This window comes from Nicotiana attenuata, chromosome 7 (assembly GCF_001879085.1).
Source record: "Nicotiana attenuata strain UT chromosome 7, NIATTr2, whole genome shotgun sequence".
NCBI lineage: Eukaryota > Viridiplantae > Streptophyta > Magnoliopsida > Solanales > Solanaceae > Nicotiana > Nicotiana attenuata.
In genome coordinates this window covers 57,343,698-57,365,830 of record NC_031995.1, presented here as the reverse complement: position 1 = coordinate 57,365,830, position 22,133 = coordinate 57,343,698, and the positions used below count along the sequence as shown (strand labels likewise).

The window sequence follows — 22,133 nt, the reverse complement described above, 5'->3', positions numbered from 1 at the left end:
TAGTTATATAAATATCCATCCTTTTAACCAAAAAAAATAATAATTACCAAATTGTCCTATAAAAGTTAAATGACTTTCTTTACTCTTCAAGCAAATACTATAAAGTAAAAAAAAGACTGTGCAAAAATGGAATTGCACATTCTAATAAAGTTTTTGAAAAGTTGGAGAATGTAAAGAGTTGCATTGAGTAACTCAATAATATGATGAATTCATTTGGCTAGTATAATACAAGCCAAATTCATCTACGAATGTAAATGTTCAACAAATAGTTAATTATTCATTCAATATATACAAAGTTTATTTAGCATATATTGGCGATAAAGTTTGTTTTGACTTATGGCATCCTACTTTTATTATGCTCTTTAAATCACACTAAATAGCAATGACACTCATTTATTCTTCCGTTTAAAAACTTAGGAAGACACCTTCTAAATTGACTCATCTTGATAACCTTTCCCATCATATTTTTACCTCTTATTTCTAGGCAAAAGCTTATCTCCATTCTTTTTTCTATGTATGTTTATAGTAATCAAGAATTTGTATTTTCGTATCTGAATTCATCTACTGATGTAATTTTATTTTCTATTCTACGATGAAAACTAAATTATCCCCACTTTGTTTTTTTTATATTTACGTTGATTATCAAAATTTTATAATTTCTGATTTGAGTTCATTTAAAATATTGATATCTTAAACCTTGTTATGAAACAATAAAAGAAGAAGAGCAGTATTGTAGAGAAAGAGTGAGAGGGAATTCTTATTGATTTGGGATGAATTACAATGGAATAAAACCCTCTATTTATAGGGAGAGGATGACTTAGCCACCAAGTAATGAACCCTAGAATCTCTCTAAATATAGACATTCACCATAAATACAATTCTATTTATAACAAACCTCAATTTATGATTTTTGTTGCGGGAGTAAAGTTGCTAGAGAGTTGTGGATTCAGCAAGTGAAGCAATTGAGTGCAAGTGGTTAGTTTCTCCTCAGGTAATGAATAAATATCTCTGACATACAAAAGCTTGTATTCTTATGATTACGATATTTTTGTAATAGCCAATTGCATTTTTATATTTTTTACAATTAAATTGAGATATCTGTTTTGCGCAGTTCTTTTGTATTGGCTTCTTTGCTATTACTAGTGAGGGTATGCCCGGGCTGAGCCCGGGCCCAATTGCCATACCTAAGCTGGTAAAGTTTTCTTTTCTTCTTAGAGTTGCTTAGCGTTTAATTAAATAAAGTTGGTTGGAATATTTGAGGGATAAAATAAACATCTATAAAAGATCATAGTGAACCGTGGGATAGTTGATCAAAGATAATTAAAAGACACTTGGTGATTTAGAACTTCTGACTTTGTAATCAAATGCCACTATTTGCATGATCAAAATGATAGTCTCTCTTCATCCCTTTTTTTTTTTACAAAAAAAAATTACTATATCCGGAACAATTTTGTTGAAGTCAATTTGAGTTATAACATATTAATGCTTAATACAACCAATTTTATTCAAAACTAATTTAAACTTGATTAATCAATTTTTGCAAATGTAATTTTTAGTATATCAAGAAAAATATAAAGATTTTAAGTTACAATACTTCTATTATCAAATTCCTTATTTAATAGCACCTTAGTGAAAAAACTTAAATCGTCCTCATAAAGTTGCGTTCAGATATAACTATATGGTAATAATTAAAAGACTTAATTTAATTACTAATTTAACTTAACAAAGATAAAATTACATGAAAAAAGTACAAAATCCTTAAGAAAATTACCAAAATAATATTGCAGACGTATTCCTAAATTGATCATACTAAAAAATTTTGTAAAGTTGTTTTCTCTTAAAGTTTCCTTTTTTCTTCTAAATAGAATATTTTTTTTCCTTATTTTTATTGAAATTATTTTTTCAAAGTCCTTTTATGAAGTTGAAATGCACATTTAGTCAGCACAAAGTCATGTTATTCAAGCAATGTGACAAATGTGGGTTTCAAAATCAAAGCTAACTCAAGAGTTTAGAAAACGTTTCCTTTAGTAATAGAAAATGATTTTTTTCCCTTTAGTTTAAACAATTTTTGAATAATTGTTCAACTTTTACAAATACAATCCAACACAAAGGCACGAAATTTTGTTCCAAAACTTTCTCCATAATACATATTATATTAAAATGTAAATGTTTGCTTTTTTATGGATCTTCTATCATGTTACTTTGAAATTGATGATGACTTCATATTGTTCTTATTTTTCTTGGTATAGTCGACGGGATCATATATCTCCTTTCATAATGAAAAAATTAACTGGGTATTGGTTGATATTTTTCAAGTACAATGGGCATGAGTCTGCATATTTTGCACCTCCAGTTCTATGCGTTTCGCTCCCACTCTAGTGGTTTCTTTATGATACTTCACAGCCGGTTAAACTTTCTCATATGAAATCTAATTTAAATGAATTTGATTCAATTTTTTTTATTTTTCATGAATACTCCTAGTCATAAGATCATTCTCAACTCGTCACATTGCATTTAGAAAAAGTTGTATGTTCAAGCAAAAATTAAAACAATTTCTTTCTTTTCTTTTTTGGACAAACACTTAATTTCTTAGTAATATTTTCTCTAATATCAATTTCAAATATTATATGAGTTCTCTTTAAATATTCTTTTCATTATTTCAAATCATGTTGTTTAAACGATACTTTCATTAGTTGATCGTTTTCTAATCTCTCTCTATATATTTTTTATACGAACGAAAGCTTGCAACAATATAGTCAAACCTTGAGATAGTTATCATAAACTCATAAATTTGATAATATTCTACTTTTCTCCTTATTATTTTATTCTATTTATAATTGATAATTAAAAAGGTAAGCTTCCATTTTTTTCATGTCATTTTACTACTACTATTTTACCGTTCAATCTTTCCTGCAGTGCTCTTATTGTAGGTTTACAAATAAACAAAAAATTTATGGATGGGCTAATTATTGAATTTTATTATTTTAATTGCCGGTTTAGACATTTTATTTATTATAATTTTAGTGAATTTTTACACATTAATTTAGGTTTCATAAATAAAAGTACTTGATTATGATAAATCGAGTGCCCGAATGCTACATTCGGGGTCTGCCTCTGCCAAGAACTATATTGAACATCATTTGCTTGCAAAAAATTTGTCCGAGTGTTCTTTTAAGGATCGATGTATTATCTTTTGTGTATTAAAGAAGGTATTGCAAATAACACCTGTCAAATTTTTTTTAATTGAAAGCAAATATTTATTATTACTAGTGAATTTTTCCGCGCTTCGCGCGGTTATATTAACAATATAAGGTCTTTTTTAATAAGTGAATAGTAAAAATAATGCTATCGATTTAGTCACTTTTTTTTAACGAAAATCATTTATATCTAATATTTTTAATCTACTTCTTTGCAACAAAATTTTACACAATTTTAGCTAAAATGGAACGGTTATTTACACGTAATTTTGACTCTCTCACAATTATTTCCATAAATTCAGTATGTATTTTTAAAAATTATTTTCACGATCTTAGAAATTTTATAAAGGAAACGCAAAAAAGAGTTTTTCACTTGATCTTTCTCATTACTTTTTACATTTTTGAAATCCCTTTTTCCCTTTTTGTTATTTTTTCTTGAAAATGTACCCTTCTTTTTCTTATCGTTTTCTTCTCGTTAATTTCCTTACATGTAATTCTACCCCTCCCTTATATATACTCATTCATATATTTACCTAATAAATGAAGGGAGGAAGAATACTTTCTTTTTTTCTTTAACCTAAACCGATCAATATCAAACAAACAATGTAAAAGATATGCAAGATACAATTCTTTCTTTTTTTGGGTAACTAAGAGAGATACAATTTGTAAAGTTATGACCATAAGAACATCGACATAACTACCATAATAAATTTGAAGGGCCAATTGATCATTCATATCACCAAGTACAACAACCTCAAGGACATACACAATTATAATAATGAGAAAATAATTGGAGGAAAGAAATATAAGAATGAGGTATTTTTCAATATTGAATGGATGATAATGAGAAAAGAGACGAACATACAAATGAAGACTAAAAAATTTACACTTACACTTCGCAGATAAGTCAATGCACCCCTAACAAAGTGAAAACAACTGTATTTATATGCCAATAATTATATTTTGAAACTATCTTCAGATTTGTAGGATAAAGTTTAAGAAAACGAAAATAAGATGCAGAGCTCATTTTGTGTAATGTACATATGTATTAGCTTACTTCCTTTTATACATGTATTTTGATATATAACTTTGTGTGGAACATTGTGTATTGAAGAAAGGAAACCGATTTTTATATGCTTCTTCATTTTCCTTCTTCACTTGAAAAGGTAACGTTGTCATGCGAAAAAGTAAGAAAAGAAATTATATTCAATAGGGTGACGATAGTTGAAATAATAGATAATAATAGACATGAAAATTAGCCAAACAAAAATACGATGCCGTGAAAATCCACCAAATTCAGGTGAAATTTTTTCTACATGAACATTGTCATTTTTTTATTTGTTTGAAGAAAACAAAAGAAATAAAAGAAGAAAAAGATATAAAGGAGAGAAGACACCTAACCCGTCAACTTTATTCTTTCCCAACTCAGAAGTATCCAAACCCCGCTTCCATTTCCCTATCTGGAAACCCATGTTCTTGTTAATGCGTAGGAATAACTGGAAGATCGAGTTTTATAGTGTAGTTTCAACCTCTAAGAAGCTGTTAAGTCATTTTGTATACTTAATGCCCTTTTAAATATCATGAATCCGTTTTACAAACTCTTAGGTACCTCTTTTAATGATTTCTCAGCAGTTACTATAAGGAAGACTTTAAGGAGAAGGTGAAAATTAACAAATTAAATAGAGTGAATTAGAGGATTAATGGAGGAAAAATTCAAAAAAAGGAGAAAAAAGAAAAATGCAATTGCTGGCCATAGAGAGGTGCCACATCACCTTTTCTATGCCCAACTTTATATTTAAAATATAGATATAGATTATTAATTAAATAAATTGTAGCGTTTAGTCTTTTTGTGTTTAGAGAAAATTATGAAATTTTTGATAAATGAATTGAATCGGCTGAATATAAGACATTTTTTAATAATCATGCGTAGGCAGTGTGGTGTTGGATTTATTTTTTGCATTTAACCAGTCTAAACTCATTCTTTTCACAGTTAGCTCAATCCCCTCCCATTACCGCTAGTTGCTCCAGAAAGAAATATGAGTATTTATTTATATTCTTACACTTTTCTTTAAAAGGTAATTTAAAAGTTTTACAAGCTGCTGTACGTATTTAGTGGTTGTAAATGTGATGAGCTCAAATGACACCAACAACAATGAAGAGTTAAAAGGGTTGCGGTGGGGAAGTGGGCCCTCATTGGGAATGCATATCACCAAGGTTCAATTGGTCAACACGTTCAAAATTTTGTAGATGAGCTACAGTAATCAACCCTTTTAACCTATAGTGTTGCTCCATTTCACCGTAATTACCTAAATACCCTTATGACCCAAATAGTAACCGGATGCAGCTCTCTTTGTAACCGGAGGCAGCTCAAATTCCCGCTTATTAATAGTAGGAATATATTTACGGACTATCTAAAATAAAGGAACCTTGACATCTAAGGTATCCAAGGACTTATGGGGTAGGATTTTTATTTTTTATTTTTATTTTATGGAATTAGCTAAGTAGAATCATCATTTATTATTTTGGAATTTGCAATTAAATTTTATTTTATAACTAAAAATATTTTAATAGTAATATTTATGTTATTTTTAAAGTCTAATACTCATTAGGGGGTACACGCGCGTTGCATGTGCCCAAAATGATTCTGAAAAATCTTTGATTTTTATAGTAAAGTATTGTCATGTAAGAATGATGTTATAGAAAGATCTAGCTGTCTAGGAAAAAAGGACAGCCTGATGCTCTAAGCTCGCGTTATGTGCGGGGTCCGGGAAAGGGCCGGAACTACAAGGGTCTATTATACGCAGCTTTACCCTGCATTTTTGCAAGAGGATATTTTTACGGCTCGAACCCGTAACCTCCTGATTACATGGCAGCAGCTTTACCGTGAAGTATATAAAAAAGAAGCAGGCTAAGAACTTACTGAAGTCCTTCACTTTTTCGTTTTTTCCAGGCTGTCATATTCGGGTTGAGACAATAGTTGTTAATTTTTCACAGGATTGGTTGAGTAAGAAAGGGAAATATCAAGTAAGTAGCATCAGTATCAGAATAGCACAAGAGAAGGAAAAAGTAATTGCAATATATAGGAGGCCCCTTTACTTATGTATCTTTGTCTTCTCCATCTACTTGTTCTCTCCTCCAATGAACACTCTCATGTGAGCCATCAAAGATCTTTTTAGAATTATTAATTGATGATTAGTTCATCATTTGTTCCTTTTTCTGTTTTCTTTTTTGACAGCGTGTAAGATTCAAAATTTAAACTCTATTGGTTTAATTTTTAAGCTTCATAGTATTGAACTCGTTATATTTTTAAAGTTTCATATCTACTATTTGTTACATTTTTAATAGATTTTCATATGTAAATTTATGCTCTACGTCGAAAGTTATGGTTAATTGAACATGTTCCTATTATTCTACATTCGTTCCTGGCAGGGGCGGAGTTAGAGCTTCGGACGCGAGTTCGACCGAACCCAGTAGCTTTGGTCCAAACTCATTGAATATATATTTGTCTTTAAAAGCTCATTGGATATGTTCAAATTATTAATTCAAAACCCAATAATTCAGAAGGAATAAAATCCCGAAGCCGTTAACTTCAAATTCTGGCTCTACCTGTACCCTCGTGTCAGGGGTGTTAATTTATTGTGTTTGTTCTTTTCTATTCCTTTGGGGAGGGCAGGATAAGAGATAGGAGTATCGTTTGAATCTGCCGACTCCGTGACCAGAATTTTTTTATTTTTTCTTGAGAGAAACTTTTTATCCATTATTTAGCCTAATACTATTTTTAAAGAATAGATCCCTCACCTAACATTTGTACCTGGAAAACAAATTAACACTAACTTTACCTTACTGCAGAGTAGTGATGGTAAAATAGTTAAAAATAATAATTAATTATCCATATTATTCATTAATTAGTCGAGGGGTATGTAAGTTGGTCCGGACACCATGATTATAAAAAATAAAAAAACTAATATGTAGTACATATTGGCTTCTCTAATGTATATTCCCTCTGTTCACTTTTAGTTGCCCACTTTGGACTTTTCACGCTTTTTAAGAAATAATAAATAAAGTGCATAATTTATTATGACCAGTGTTTTGAAAGGCGTTTTCGAGGCGAGCCCTGGGGCGAGGCGCATCAAAAATGTCTCAAGCCGATGGTGTGGGACGAAAGTCTCAAGAGGCATACGTCCAGTAATTTGGGGCGTACGCCTGAGCGTTTGAGGCGCATTTATGTAGTGAGGCATAAGCAACATAGACTTTTTTCAAATTAAAACAAAATTTGTTATATAAGTCCTTCATATAATACGCAAATTCTCAAAATTCAATTTGTAATTACTCAAAAGTTTAAAAAGGAACTGAAATATATTAAATTTAAAAGTCAAGATATTTTTTATCGATTGAAGCCCTAATTTATGGTCTTTCCCAATTCTTTATCTTGTTTGCTAGTCTGCATGGCAAGACGACGTACCATAGACCCTTGAGGACAGCCCCTTCCTCGTACCTCTTGCATAGCGGGAGCTTAGTGCACCGGGGCTACCCTTTAATTAGACTTAAGTGGCGATGTTACATCGTCTAGTCAGTAATGAAAGCAATCGTCCTTGATGAAAGCTCCGGACGGAATTATATGAGGCAGAAGTCTCATGTGCGATTCGTTGAGGGAATGACTACCTACACGAGTTCCGACTAAGCGAACCACATATCCATTCACTTTGGGGTGACTCTCTTTTAGTAATAGATTTTAACTTATACATACCGACAACTAGCACAAATTAAAATGTATCTGATATTGTTGGTGCATTTTAACCGATTATTAAAAGTTATTATTTGTTGTTTTTCAACAGTGGCGTTCATTCGTCGAGCAACCAAGGATTCAAGAACTACATAAAAAAATGAACTTTGTAATAGCATCGATGATGAATTTTTAAATGGTTGTTTAGTTTATTATGTAGAGCGTAAGATATTCACAACTATAAATAATGATACCCTATTATATACGAATGTCTTCTAGCAGAGTTGAGACTTGAAACTAAGATTTTTTTATTTTTTTTTGAATAATAACATTATTAGTAGTCCAATGTGACTTGTAACTAGAAATTTTATTTGGTAATGATAACATTAGTCGTAGTTCTTATTAATTTTTCAATACTATCGCGTTGGAATAGTTGTATATGTATACTATATATATATATATATATATATATATATATATAATATATATATATATATATATATATATATAAGTATGATTTGCAGCAACTTTATGTTAAAGGAAGTGATCGAGCATCACAATCTTAAAATCCTGAATCCGTCACTTTGTAGAGTTAAAGCTGAAATGAAAGAGATGTTCATTTCTCAATTATTCCGTCATATTTACATGGAAGCAAGTTGTTGATTGCATATGAGAAATATTGGGAAGACAAAAAGGACACCAATCAAAGGAACGGTCGTGAAAGAAAGGGAAACATCAACTAAGTAACCACCAAAGGATGTGGTGCAGTGAATGAGACTGCTCTTCCCTTAACCAGAGGTCTCAAGTTCGAGCCTTGGGTATGGAAAAATTCTTGGTAGGGAGCGCTTCCCCCCGGATGGGGCCCTACACGGTGTGAATCCGGATATAGTCGGACTCCAATACAGGTACCGAACACCGGGTGGGAAACAAAAAAAACATCAACTAAGTAGCATCAATATCAGCACAGCGATACAAGAGAAGTGAAAACGTAGCTAGCTACAAGAGAAGGTTCCTTGCTCATATCTCTGTCTTCTTCATCTACTTGTGCTCTCTTCCACTGTACAATATCACGTGACCAGAGGCGGATCTAGCCTTCTAATACTGCAAACTAGAATTAATATTCGCGCGATGCATGCATATTGCAAAAGAATATTGATCATATTTAAGTATATATGATCTGATTTGTTTGAGCAGGTTAGATTATACATTTTAATAAAATCATAATTGTCCTCATTTCTCAATGCAAGTATTAATAATAAATTGTTTATGTAACTAAAATGAACTCAAACTCAAATATCATAATTTTATAGTTTATGCAACTACAATTTAAAAATATGATATGATTCAAAACGAATACGAATACGAATACATTATAATTAAATAAATCTAAAAACTTCTTTATTTAGTATTTTTTTAACTTCATTTGTTGTTTGTTCATCATCATCATCATTAAAATCTTCAACTTCTCCTACTTATAGCTCGTTATGAAGATCATCAAGTGATTTATTTGTAAACATATAATGACATAATGATTCGTCTTGACTCTAATAATGACAAATGAATTATAGTGCGATAAAAAATTATGTTCGCTTGGATTTAGAAGGTATTGACTCGAATTGAGTTAACATTGATATTGGGATGACCACTTTTCGTTCAACAGATTTTCTGATAAAATCTTAGCTTTAACAACTTGAATTATAAGTTATACGATAATTAACCTCGTGTCATTACAGAATATTATGTTTTAGAGTTACACATATATTCATTTTTGTAACGTAATATCTAATTTAGTAGACTATAACATCATTTGTTCACTTTATTATTTTCAAATGACTTGTATTGTTTAAATGTTTGTTAGTTCCATACGACAGCATAATCTAGTTGAGTCCCTACCTTAACTGTTCCAGGTTAAATCAATTTTACGTTACCATAGCTATAGAAAAAGATTTTCCCCAAGTTTCCAATGCCACCAATAATACTCCAGCCTTTATTGCAAATAAAGAAAAAAAAAATTGTTATATTGTCAATGAACATTCTTCCGAGGGATCATGAGGGGAAGATAACATTGTGGGAAGACCAATTACATGCTAAGTGATATAATATTATGCATATAACGAAGGATTTAATTTATATATATAGAATTTACACAAGATCAATATATTTTAATATGTGTTAGCAAGTAACCTATTTTTCAAGTTAATAATCCCAGGATGTCGGCCCTTCCTCGGTACGAAGAAGGGTGGATTCCAGAGAGAACTACGCCAACCAAAGCTTTAACTCTGAGAGTAAGAGCAACCCCACGCCTTGTCATCAGATAACAAAGTTGATTTCGCCCTAGGAACCCCTCCCCCCCCCCCCCCCCCCCCCCCCCCCCCCCCCCCCCCCCCCCCCCCCCTCCCCCCCCCCCCCCCCCCCCGTCCTTTACTATACGCAATTTCTAGCTGACTTACCCTTCTTTCCTTCCTTCCCTACTCATACCACCCTATCTAGAGAAAAAAAAAAGTGCACAACTTGCTTGAAGTCAGTAATTTTAATCATCTCTTACGTGACCTGATAATATAAAAAATAAAAAATAAAAATTACACGCGTCATATAAAAGTTAAACTAATATTATGACGCACAAGCAATGCAATCAGCTGAAATCCACCAATACAATAGAGCAACTACTTCATTCTCCACTCACTTCTGTTTCTGCACATCGCATGTAGCTCCCGACTCTATAAGAAAATACTCCGATTCTATGACATGGATTGTCCGACCTGCTTTTGGCATCTCAAGTTCAAATAGAAGACCAAGCACTTACATTAATTAGAGAAAACTAAGGGAAGCAACCATGCAGCAACATGGCAATATCACCAAATATTTCCAGGTTTAAAAAATGCGGTTAAACTCATAGTGTTACAATAGTTTCCTGTCTGGAGATTTCGGAAAAAAAGCACCAGCATGCTGATACATTGGAGAAACCTATGGAAAGTAAACAGGCCAATTGAAGTAGTACGAGTCTCGTGCATCTTTATCCATGTACTGGTTCCACTGCAGCAATAAAACTCAAATGAGAGAAAGAAGCCAGTAATTCTGTCCTAGTTTTAAACTTAAAGCATTGAAAAGAAAATCTTATTTTTATACAACTCTATAGCGCATAAGAGAGAACATCATTATACAAGAAACTTAAGAAGCATATGAGTACCTTAAATTCGTAATCTTTATTTTTCTTAAGAGCTTTCTTCCAGTGATGTTGCTCAAAGAGCATGGCTTTGTCATGCCAGCTGCACATAACAACATATTCGAAAGCTCAGACACACAGCAAAAAGGAAGTTTTTAGAAATCTCAGTCATGCAGTAGTATGGGTGTCGTTGAGCCACCACTTGACACTATCGGTGGCCAACATGGCAAAATGTACTCACCTACTGGGGCACAGATTTAGCCATAGTGGAGAGCACCCAGGTCAACTAAAGTTTCTAAGCTATACTGGCATCCACATCTCAGAAGAATAGCTCTAGTGAGATCAAGAAGGATAAGTGAGCCCCCATCACAAATTATGAACTTTATACAAGCACCATCATGCAGGAAGCGAAATGATCAAGCGGCAGTTAAAAACATAGGGATTATGCTTTAGCCTTTATGCTTAATCAATTATTCACTCTTACCTTGTATTAGATCTCGAGAGTTGAAGACTTTACAACTGTTAGTGTAAAGTGATAAACAGATGAGCTAAGGAGAAGAGAACGATGACCAAAGAACTTTCTTGAAAAATGAACTTGGGAAATAGGAGGGAGCCACATACTACCCTTACTACACCTTCACTCAGTCTCCCTGAGAAACCACCCTCTTTGCACCCCCTTTTGCAAAAAATATAGACGTCTGCCATCTTTATTTCTCCTACCTTACTACCAAGCAATACATGAAAGATCAAACAGCTAATCTTCAGGAAGCTGATTAACAAAAGCACTCTACTGTTCTCATGTATAGTTTTGGTCTAGTGAATATGAAATGGTACTAGAGAGATGCATTCCATGCTCTAATACGGCCGTCCTGAACATAGCAGTACTCAAGAATTTTTCCAGGTCTTACACCTCTCACTAGACCAAGTTTGCGGGAGAGTGATTTTCCTTTCTTTGGAAGTGGTGCAAAACTCTATGACCACTTTCCATGTTTGAAGCAACTGCCAAATTTCCTGCATTTTCATAGTTTTGCTTTATCTAAGGTGAAGCTCTAATCCTTCTTTTGTACTCAGCAATGTTATGCTTTGTTCTTAATGAAAAACAGAAGAAAAAAATATTGTGAAGGATTAGGACTTCAACTTAACATTAATGCGCTGCTCCTTTGTCGTTCAAATGCAAAGGAATGCCACTTAGCTGGAAGAGGTGGAAAGTTATGGAGAACGGCACCCAAAAGAAAGAGGTGTGTTAACATAATTTAATAAGAAAAAAGATAAGAAAACATTTAGAGTGACGACCTGCTAGAATAAACCAATCCCCACTTCTCCCTATAACTCCAGCCCCCAATAATCCTACTGACAACAACAAACTAGCAAAACATGTTTAAGCAACACTATCTTGCACTAATTTACAGGAAGAAACAAAGGAAACTCTAACCATCGCACTCCATGAACAAGAGATACCACATTTTGACTAATAGGATGTGACCATGACTTTTGTAGTTCTTCTTGTCAAAAATATACGATAGCAAACACAAAAGATGTAGTCCATGCACATATGATCGGAAGAATGGAACAATAGAGCTGATTGTAATTATGTGATTGTTGTAATGTAAATTAGTTATCTGCTTAGTTGGTTTTGTGGCCTAGCTAGAGGGATTAGGAAGTCGTATCCCACAATTCAACAGTCTGATAATTGATGGATTAGGAACCACAGTAAAAGGCCCACAATCACGTTCATTCTCAACTTTCTACTTCTGTCTCTACCTATTCTCTATAAGCCGATTTCACTATTTTTCTTATAACCGAGAAATCCCGTGAGGACCAGTAGCGCAAGGTCCGAAACTCGGTGGATAGTGGGCCCCCTCCTCTACCCTTTTCCACTTAAATACCAGGCTTTTGTCTGCGGCTGGATTCAAACCCGTGACGTGCACCGAAACCACACATCACGCACTACGCTCTTACCGCACGATAGAAGCCCTGTAGGCACAAACAGAAATATTTCACTATTTGCGATGCCATCCAGGAAAACTCACAAGAAATCATTCACAAATTAGTGATCTCCCACCTCTTACCAAGATTTCTTTTGCTTTTTGTAATCCGTTGAGGGCAGGAATGCCAAGAAGTAGATTTACGATAATATTCTCCATGTGATAACAAACAGAAAGGTGAAACCAAAAGGGGGAAAACAGAGACTGGAAAATTATTCCTCCATCCCTTTAGTGTAGTATTCTCCAAGTTCAAACTTCCACTTCTTTGAGGAGGCATTACTGTGAGCATTACACCTTACTTTGACTGTTTCCACAATGACCTCAGGTTAAACTAATTCTTAGTATATCCACTAAAAAGGTGTAGAAACCTAAATAAACAACCTATATTAACAGATATTTCCATTTTGGAATATCTCGAATGGAAACGCAGACAATGTTATGGACTTCTCAACGTGGACGGAACGAGGGTTGGAGGGAGCATATAAAACAACCGTTAACAAACCCCTGGATCAAGAATAGATTTGCTCATATCTATTTTGCTATATAGACTGACTCAATATCTTTTACTGAAACCTTCAAAGAGAAACCCGTAGGGTAAAGTCAACCCCTTTTTTTATCATAATGATATCAGTAACAGCTTTGAAGGTTAATTACATATCCATACAAAAAAATAAGGAGCTTACGAGGTGAAAAAAACCTTGCTTGTAGTTTTTACGACACCAAATGGACCTCCACTATACTTCAATTGTAACATCATAAGTTGATATATCACTCAACCATCAACCATGCCTAAACGGCTAAACCTAAATCAGTTGCACTCCGCTATATGAAAGCAAATTAGGAGTCTAAAAACTAGAGGTTCTCTAAATAAACTCCTTATCCTTAGACAAACATAATTTCCTAACCAAATAATAAAGATGAGGGACAACACCAAACCTAATGTAAGTCTAACAACACTTCAAAAGGCCGAGAAATGTATGTAAGTGGAACAACATCTAAACCTTAATTCACAACTAGTTGGCATCACCTGTATAGATTCAGGGGTGGATTCACATAGAGCTCGATGGGTGCTCGAGCGCCCATTGCCTTTGACTTGGGATGACAGACTCTTCTTATCAGACTCTTCTTTTTCTTTCTTTATCTTTATTAGACTCTTCTTACCCAGCCCCCTTCCCTAAAACACAACATTCTTTTGCCCTTTCTTTTTCTTTATTTTCTTTTCTTTTTTGTTTTACTTTCTCTTCCCTTTTTACTTTTTTTCCCACCCTGACCCATCTTCTCCAATACATCTTCTAGCAGTGAAGCACGAAGATATTTCTTTTTCTCTCCTTTACTATCTCAACCGTGTGCCGCTCTCTCATATGTAACTTCTATAATATCAATATTTCATACAAAGATATTTCTTCTCAACCACTTACCAATTGACTTTTATTGGCATTGTACCAGATGTTTTCCATAAGCCAATGAATAGCCTACGCAAATACTTCTTCTTTTTCTATGAATTTCATCATCTTTCCTCACCAAAATAGTGACGGTTGCATATCTAAATGTCTAAATTCAAACTAGTTATCAATTACCCTTATAATGTCCTTATGTCTATGCTTCATCAATCTTTCCCAAAGTCTCAATCATATAACCTATAAAATCATAGTTAGCACAATTTTGAGTAGCTACTTTGTTTTCTCTCTCACACACACGCACATACACACTCTTTCTCCACTGCTTTGGCATCTTTCTACTCCTCAACATATCCTTGAATACTTGGTTACCACACTACTCGAAAAATTCCATGACGCTTCTAAACCTTAGAGAATCACCTGGACAAAAGGCTTTCCTAAGCCTTCATATTTTTCACTGCATCTCCACAACCCTAATTTTACAAGTGAAGCAAAGGTTTTGTGACGTTAGTCTCACTATTTACCTCGAGCGATTAGATCCAAATACGATTTGCATCTCTATTTGACCATGTTATCTCTTGCCATAACTTGTTGGGGGTCATTTTCTTATACACATCTTCCTAACTTTTCTCCCTTCCCGTTTTCCTAACTTTTAGTAAAAGTAATCTAATGCTTTTTACATAAGGCTTTGCTAATCCCATAATCTTCTTACTTAGCTCTCTTATGACTACAAGTTGATGCTACTCCAAAAATATTGTAAGCAGACTATATAAAACAAGAAATTAAGATTAACCCTTTATCAAATTAACAAATAAATATGAAAGAAAATAAAAAGAAACATTTGAGGCAATTCAAAGTGAGTACTTGTATTGATTGGAGAGAGTCCACATGTAGGGATTGATAAAAGTGAGGGCGGAGAAAGCAGCGGACCCAATCCATATGTTCACGAACCGTTCCGGGTCGGCATGTGGAACTCCCGGGTCGCCCCTGTATGCGTTCCCAAAGTACTTCTCCATTTTCGTCTTCTACTTCTCAAGCGTTACGAGTTCTCTTTGGCTTATCCCAATATATCCATCGTGTTCATGGAACAAATTATATATGTGCTCTTTTGCAATTGTGGTATTCATAACTTTTGGAGTTCCACACTTTCCCCCCTTAACTTCTTAGACTTTACAGAAATATCATAGTGGAAAAAATATAAACACAAAATAAATTATTTACATAAGGTATTCATAAGTAAAATATTTGTCTTTGTTTGACCTATAGATCACAAGTTCAAGCCGTGAAATCAGTCATTGATGCTTGCATCAAGGTAGGTTCCATATATCACACTCTCATAGAGTGCGGCCCTTCTTGCACCTGCGTAAATGCGAAATATTTTCGGCATCGGGCTGCCACCTTAATTATAAGTAAAATATTTATAATAGTATTAATGGATAATCAATTTAAAAAATATACTAATTGATTTGTTGTTATATATTTGATTATATTGATAGTATATATAACGTAAATCCTTCGATAATATTTTTAAGAAAAAAGATAAGTTATATGAATCGCCATAGTTTGACTTATGTTAATAAAGATCTTACTTGAATATGATCTATTTTATTGGCTCATATCATTGTGTTCTTAAGTTCTAAGGAAACCCAAAGCCAAGTCAGGTTGATGAGGCATGGTCATGGGACTAGAGTGTGATTAACAACGTCAATGACTTCTAGAGTTGTAGAGCAGTAGAAGATCATTCTGATAGACGCTCAAATATTTTTTTTAAAATACCTATATTAATAGGTTAATCAGTAGCATAATTATCTCTTTTCCATTTTCCTCCCTCCCCCCAACCCCCCCCCCCAACCCCCCCCCCCCAAAATGTAAATAAAAAAAAAATCATAGGCTTAGCTAGGGGTATCAATGGTTCGGTTCGGCCGGTTATTTTATAAAATTTGTACCATACCAATTTTTCGGTTATTCTATTATGTATAACCAAAATTAGACTTTTCAAAACCGTCCCAATCATGTCGGTTCTCTTCGGATCGGTACGTCGGTAATATCTGTAATTTTTTAAATGTCATGTAAAATACACTACTAGAAGTAGAATGCAATAACATACGTACTTTTATAGGACTTAACAAAAATCTCTAGATATTTTTACAGTTTAAAAGGTGATAAATTAAGAAAATATAAAAGATGGCTAGAGTATAGATCCATCAACTATTCTACATCAGCGTAAAAGAAACTAAGCAAATACAAAAAAATATAAATCGCACGAGTGGAAAGATATTAACCAAGTTGGGTCTCAAGAATAAAGTCTATAGAAGATTAAATATTCGAAAAGATAAATCTAAATCATATGAAAGGAAACATATTCAATACATTGTAGTTTTTTTTTCATAATCGCTACAATACCTTGTGTTTTGCTAGTGAATATGCTGGGAATAATTTAGTTTCAATAGGAGTAGCATAATAGATCTGGGAATTAGGATTTTAAGTTTAATTACTTGTTGGCTTGTAACTATTTCATAATTCCAAGGTCCCGAAATTTTTTTAATGCTTTATCATTTTTAAACATAATATATAAATATATTTTTCACATTGTAAATTTATTCGGTACGGTTCGGTATTTTTTTGATTTATTTTTATAAAATAAAAAATATACCCTAATTATTGGTTCAGTTATATATTTATATAAAAACTTACGATTTTATTAAAAGAAACCTAATCGATTCGGTACGGTACGATTCAATCGGTTTAATCGGTTTTTAAACATCCATTGACGCCCCGAGTCTTAGCCTTAGTTGTGGGCTTTGACTTTTGAGGACTTCTTCTCACAATCGTATAGGGCTCAATTGTGACTTTCCTAAACTAGATGGACTCATATGCTATTATTAAAATGTAATTTTTTCTATAAAAGAGGTCCCGCTCCTCTACTCGACCCTCCACTTTCTCGATCCAAAACTTCAGTTCTGTGTACCGTTAGGGTTTATCAGATTTCTCCATTAAACCCTTCTCAAGTTCAATTACTCTTTAAATCAGCTGTAAGTATTCACTTTCATACATTCCCTGTACATGTCTACTTGTACATTGGGCATTTGGGGTTGTACTTTTTTCTCGTTAATGCTGCCTAATACCTAGGGTTTTATTAATTACCAAGTGGGGTACATGAATCGTTGAGCTCTATACTGTTTTTTTTCTTTTCGAAGAATTCACTGATTCTTTGTTCTGGAGTTCTCATTAACATCACAAAGTTGTGATTTTATTTTTTTGGGAAAAGCCAGTAGTTTAATAATTCATGTGTACTTGTACTTTGGGCAATTGGGGTTGTTTTTTTACTCCTTAATGCAGCCTAATACCTAGGGTTTTATGTTGCAACGTAGGGTGTAGAGATCTTGGACTGCATATTGAGTTTCTTGAGAATTCAGATTCTTTGGTTCAGCGTGCACTTTTGAGTTGTCGGATTGTTTATAACATCGCCAAGTTGTGAACCTTTTCTGTTGAATGCACGAGTTTTAGCTGAGTGGTGAGGTTTTTGAGTAAAAGAAACCCTAAATGATTCAAGAATTTGAATATGACCGATGGAGGTAATGCGGAGGGTAAAAGGGAGAAAGAGAGTAATGTGGATAATACCGGGGAAGAAAGAGCTGGTTTTGACGATTTTGGGCGAGCTATATCGAGGATTGCTGTGGCTCAAATATGCGAAAGCATTGGGTTTGAGAGCTTCAATGAATCTGCCCTTGAATCGCTTGCAGATGTTGCTATTAAGTATATAATTGACCTAGGCAAGACTGCTAGCAGTACTGCTAATTTAGCTGGGAGAACGCATTGCAACATTTTTGATGTAATTCAAGGATTAGAGGATATGTGTGCATCGACTGGTTTTCTGCGTGCATCGGAGGTGAACCATTGTAGTTTAAATTCTGGTATTGTTAGGGAGATGGTTGAGTATGTGCAATCTGCCGAAGAGGTTCCCTTTTCTCAACCTCTTCCACATTTTCCGGTGGTAAAGAATCAGAGGATGATACCCAGTTTTTCACAAATTGGTGAAACACCGGCATTTAAGCACGTACCGCCGTGGTTACCTGCATTTCCTGATCCCCATACTTATATACGGACCCCTACGTGGAATGATAGGGCATCAGATCCTCGAGCTGATAAAATTGAATTAGCAAGGCAGCGAAGGAAGGCGGAAATATCTTTGTTAAATTTACAGCAGCGATTGGTGTGCAATGGTTCAGCAGTAGCATCAACTTCTAAGCTGCCGGATGATGTTGATATTGCATCAAGTGTTAGTAAAAGCGAAAATCCATTTCTTGCAAAACCTTTTCAACCTGGTGAGAAAGATGTGGACATAGTTTCTCTTCCAGCTAAACTTTCCAGTGAGGTAGACGATAAAAATCACATTTCTTTGCTGGAGACATTTTCTCCTGCAATTGAGGCAATGAAGGATGGGCTTTCCGAAACAGTAGATGGTGTGGAGAAAAATCTTCCGGACAAGAGGCCTGCTGTCTGTTTAGATTTTAGAACTGGAAAGAAAGTCTTAGGTGATTCGTTGGATCTGAGGCTTTTGAAAAAGGGTTCTGAGAGAAAAGCTTCCTTTTTCAGGCGAGATGAAGAAAGAGATGATAAGAAGAGAAGAGCCGAGTTAATACTGAGGCAATCTAGGGAAAATCAGCAGGAGTTAACCCAGTTGTAAATTAGTTCATGGATTGGTTAGCTTGATGGGGTACTTCCGTTCCCTGTTCGAAACAGCAGCAAGTGATTAGGTTTAGGTAAAAGTCAGCCATACTGTAATTCTTCTGTGAATGTCACAGAGTCTATCTGGATGTTGAGATGTAGTGTAGAGCATTTTTTCGAGGTTAGTCATTGTTCGTTCTCCAATGAATTTTTCTCAGTGAGAATCTTTTACTTTTGCAAATGAAGTTTCTCCTTCTATTTGACTCCCCCTCCCTCTATAAAAATGAATGAAAAACACAAACACACATGCACACTCACTCACGCACAAACAGAGAAAAGGAATAAGCAAATGAAAAGGAGGGAATAGAGTAGGAACGCAAGATTTTTATGAATGGTGGTGTTGATCTTTGTATCTATTTGCTTTCGATGGCTGTGAAATTTTCATTATTCAGATTTTAATGCAGAAGTTTGAATGTGGGGTTGATGGATGAAGCGTGAAAGTTGATGAGAAAATTATATGTGTTGCTTTTGTTCTCTTAATTAGGAAAATGACTGAACTGGTCCCTTTTACAGTCTTTTTCTTCATTTCATACAGATTGGTTTTTATTATTGCAAGTCTGGTAACTCAGGGACTAACGGTAGACTCAAGCTATATTCCAGCGTCTTGCCTGGCCCTGTCTATAATGTAAATAGTAAGCTTCCCACAAAGCCAAGTTTGAACTATTTATCTGTCTCATCTAATAAACAAGTACCAAGCTATAATTCAAGTACTTGCAATACCCTGCCTGCAATATTGCTTGTACCACAGCCAAGGAGCCAAATTTGAAAAAGTTTGATGATTTGATTGTTTAAGCAGAGACGGGAAGTTTTGTGAGTCTGTTACATTGATTAAAATTCCCAAATTAAAGTATAATGATCTATGAGGGAAATTGCTTTGGTAGTTGGTCAAGGAAAGGTGGTACTGTAGTTTGTTGAATTCTATGAAAAGGATGTTCTTACATGCGTTTTGCCACTGCCAATTAGTATCTTTTAGTTAGTACTCTTGAGAGAGAACATATTTGTGGTTGTTCTTGAAGATCTTGTCTAATCATCATATTTCTTGCTGATTTTAGTCCAGACTCACAGTTTTTTATATTCTCTTGTGGAGTTTTAACTTTGTTGCATTCAAAGATATGCTGAAGGCAGTTTTTCTTTATAGTTTCAGAAGACAAACAGCTAAACAGTAATTGTTCCGAGTAGGAGAGGGATAACCTTTTTGCTTATTTACTGTTCCACTTAAGCATTTCTCTTTTTTGTATAGTTTGGTGGTTACATTCACTAGATGTCTAGATCTCCCGCTGCTCTCTTATTTTTAGAAGTTCAAGCTGTATGATAGCACATCATAGCTCGGCTGTGCAAGTTTTGCAAATGGAGCTAAGTTTAGATGGGTTTTATGTGTTATTCCCTTTCTTTATTGGATTTCTATAGGATTATACCATCATGCTAGAAGATTTTAGGAAAGGGATTTTTCTTATAACTATATACTGAATACTCCCGTAAATTGCATTGGCGGTCTACTTGCATCATTATCCAGCTATTGTTATAGACTTTTGAGTGGATGTTCTCAGTTATTTATGAAACTCAAGGCGACAAGTGTCGTTTATTTTATGCATGTGATCCGGGCATACAAGTTTGTTGGACTGGCCTAACTAAGCTGTATGATAAGAGCAAGAAGGGTCAATGTTATCACCAATGAAATCAAATTTGGTATAAAGTCAATGGATGGGAACTGAATGGATTTCTTTTAACTGTGGCCCCTCTATCCCTTGCTGGAATTTATTGTGATTTTACCTGGCAAAAGTTACTAAAATAGGGGGTGATATTTCATTCCAACAGCTAGGATGGTTGAGGGAGGAAGGTGCAACTTGTGATTTACAGGCATAGTTGAGTTATTTCGCGTTACAAGAGAGTCACATTATGATTTTGATGCAATAAACTGATAATAAGAAATATAATCCAAAACCACCAAGACCATCTTTGCTCCCCATTTTCATTCAGAGTGAGTTTTGAAAACAGAAAAGTACCTTTCTTTAAGTTTTGCTCTATATAAACGTGTTTTTGAAAAGCTATATGGTCTTCAACTTAGAAGTATGATTGATCTTTGTTCAAGCACTTAGAAATTTTGCAAAAAATATGCACCATCTGACTGTAGTTGCGCGATTACATATATTAGCTTGACAAGAATCAGACATCTAGAGACCTATGGCGTTTTAGAAAATGAGAGCTAGCAGAGAATAAGGAGATATAGATCATTTTCTTCGTTCAACAAAAATAATGTCCTTCTTAAAGAGGGTAAAGAACATAACTCCTGAAATTATGAAAAACGGGGTAATTATACAGTTCCAGCGCTGAACTATTCTGAAAACTGAGTAACATACAAATAAAATCTAAGCAAGCAAAAATGGAAATATGTAACTGAGAAAAACGTCTTTCCCGTCTGCCCTCTAACAAGTACATTCAACTAGTGCTGCTCAAGTAATCGAATCAGTTCAATATCAAAACTATCTAAAACAATCCTCTCTAAGAATAATAACGAAAGATGGGCTGGTTTGGAGGGTGACAATTTGTTGACTTCATGAATGCGGAATCTGTCCATCCCATCACTTCAATTTCAAGTCAGCTTCCAGAGGAAATATCTTTCCGCGGTGATTAAAGATCATGAAATCCAGATTGGCAGGCAAAGCGACCACCCTGCAAAATAGAGATATATGAGATATCTAATAATATAGACATATCTCTAACACCGTAAGCGCAAATGAATTGACTTCTGGTACCAATTCTCACTTGGCTATACATGAAGTTAACACACCAGAAGGATAAATGAATTGTTAGAAAGGGCAGTCTGGTGCACAAAGCATCCCACGTTCCCACAAGGTCCAGGGAAGAACGCACCCAAGGGGTGTAATGCAGACAGCCTAATGCAAGCATTAGTGGAAGGATAAATGAACTGTTGCCCCCCCC

The 22,133-nt window shown here is 34.3% G+C and overlaps 3 protein-coding genes across 3 annotated transcripts in view; 1 reads left to right on the top strand and 2 right to left on the bottom strand.

The window, feature by feature from the left end:
• LOC109229139 lies at positions 10,512–15,541 on the bottom strand. The gene is made up of 3 exons (XM_019394473.1): positions 15,330–15,541; positions 11,108–11,186; positions 10,512–10,953 (listed from the first exon to the last, which is right to left on the bottom strand). The coding sequence occupies exons 1-3, from the start codon at positions 15,479–15,481 to the stop codon at positions 10,885–10,887; spliced, it is 300 nt and encodes a 99-aa protein (XP_019250018.1). The 5' UTR covers positions 15,482–15,541; the 3' UTR covers positions 10,512–10,884.
• LOC109229138 (transcription initiation factor TFIID subunit 8) lies at positions 17,408–19,391 on the top strand. Its single transcript, XM_019394472.1, has 2 exons — positions 17,408–17,497; positions 17,837–19,391. Exon 2 carries the CDS (start codon positions 18,028–18,030, stop codon positions 19,150–19,152), a length of 1,125 nt encoding a protein of 374 aa, XP_019250017.1. The 5' UTR covers positions 17,408–17,497; positions 17,837–18,027; the 3' UTR covers positions 19,153–19,391.
• LOC109229137 (membrane magnesium transporter) overlaps positions 21,450–22,133 on the bottom strand; it is a 5,033-nt gene continuing 4,349 nt past the window's right edge. Inside the window, exon 4 of the mRNA XM_019394471.1 lies at positions 21,450–21,863. Within this exon, the coding sequence (XP_019250016.1) occupies positions 21,773–21,863 (91 nt within the window). The 3' untranslated portion in view covers positions 21,450–21,772. The remainder of the gene's footprint in view (positions 21,864–22,133) is intronic.

What these genes read in the sequence shown, in the direction of transcription:
- LOC109229139 (XM_019394473.1), bottom strand. Translation starts at nt 15,481, where the DNA reads ATGGAGAAGTACTTTGGGAACGCATACAGGGGCGACCCGGGAGTTCCA. An exon ending in ACTCTCTCCAATCAATACAA is followed by an intron (nt 11,187 to 15,329) that starts GTACTCACTTTG and finishes TGTTATGTGCAG; the next exon opens with CTGGCATGACAAAGCCATGC. An exon ending in ATAAAGATTACGAATTTAAG is followed by an intron (nt 10,954 to 11,107) that starts GTACTCATATGC and finishes TTATTGCTGCAG; the next exon opens with TGGAACCAGTACATGGATAA.
- LOC109229138 (XM_019394472.1), top strand. Translation starts at nt 18,028, where the DNA reads ATGACCGATGGAGGTAATGCGGAGGGTAAAAGGGAGAAAGAGAGTAAT.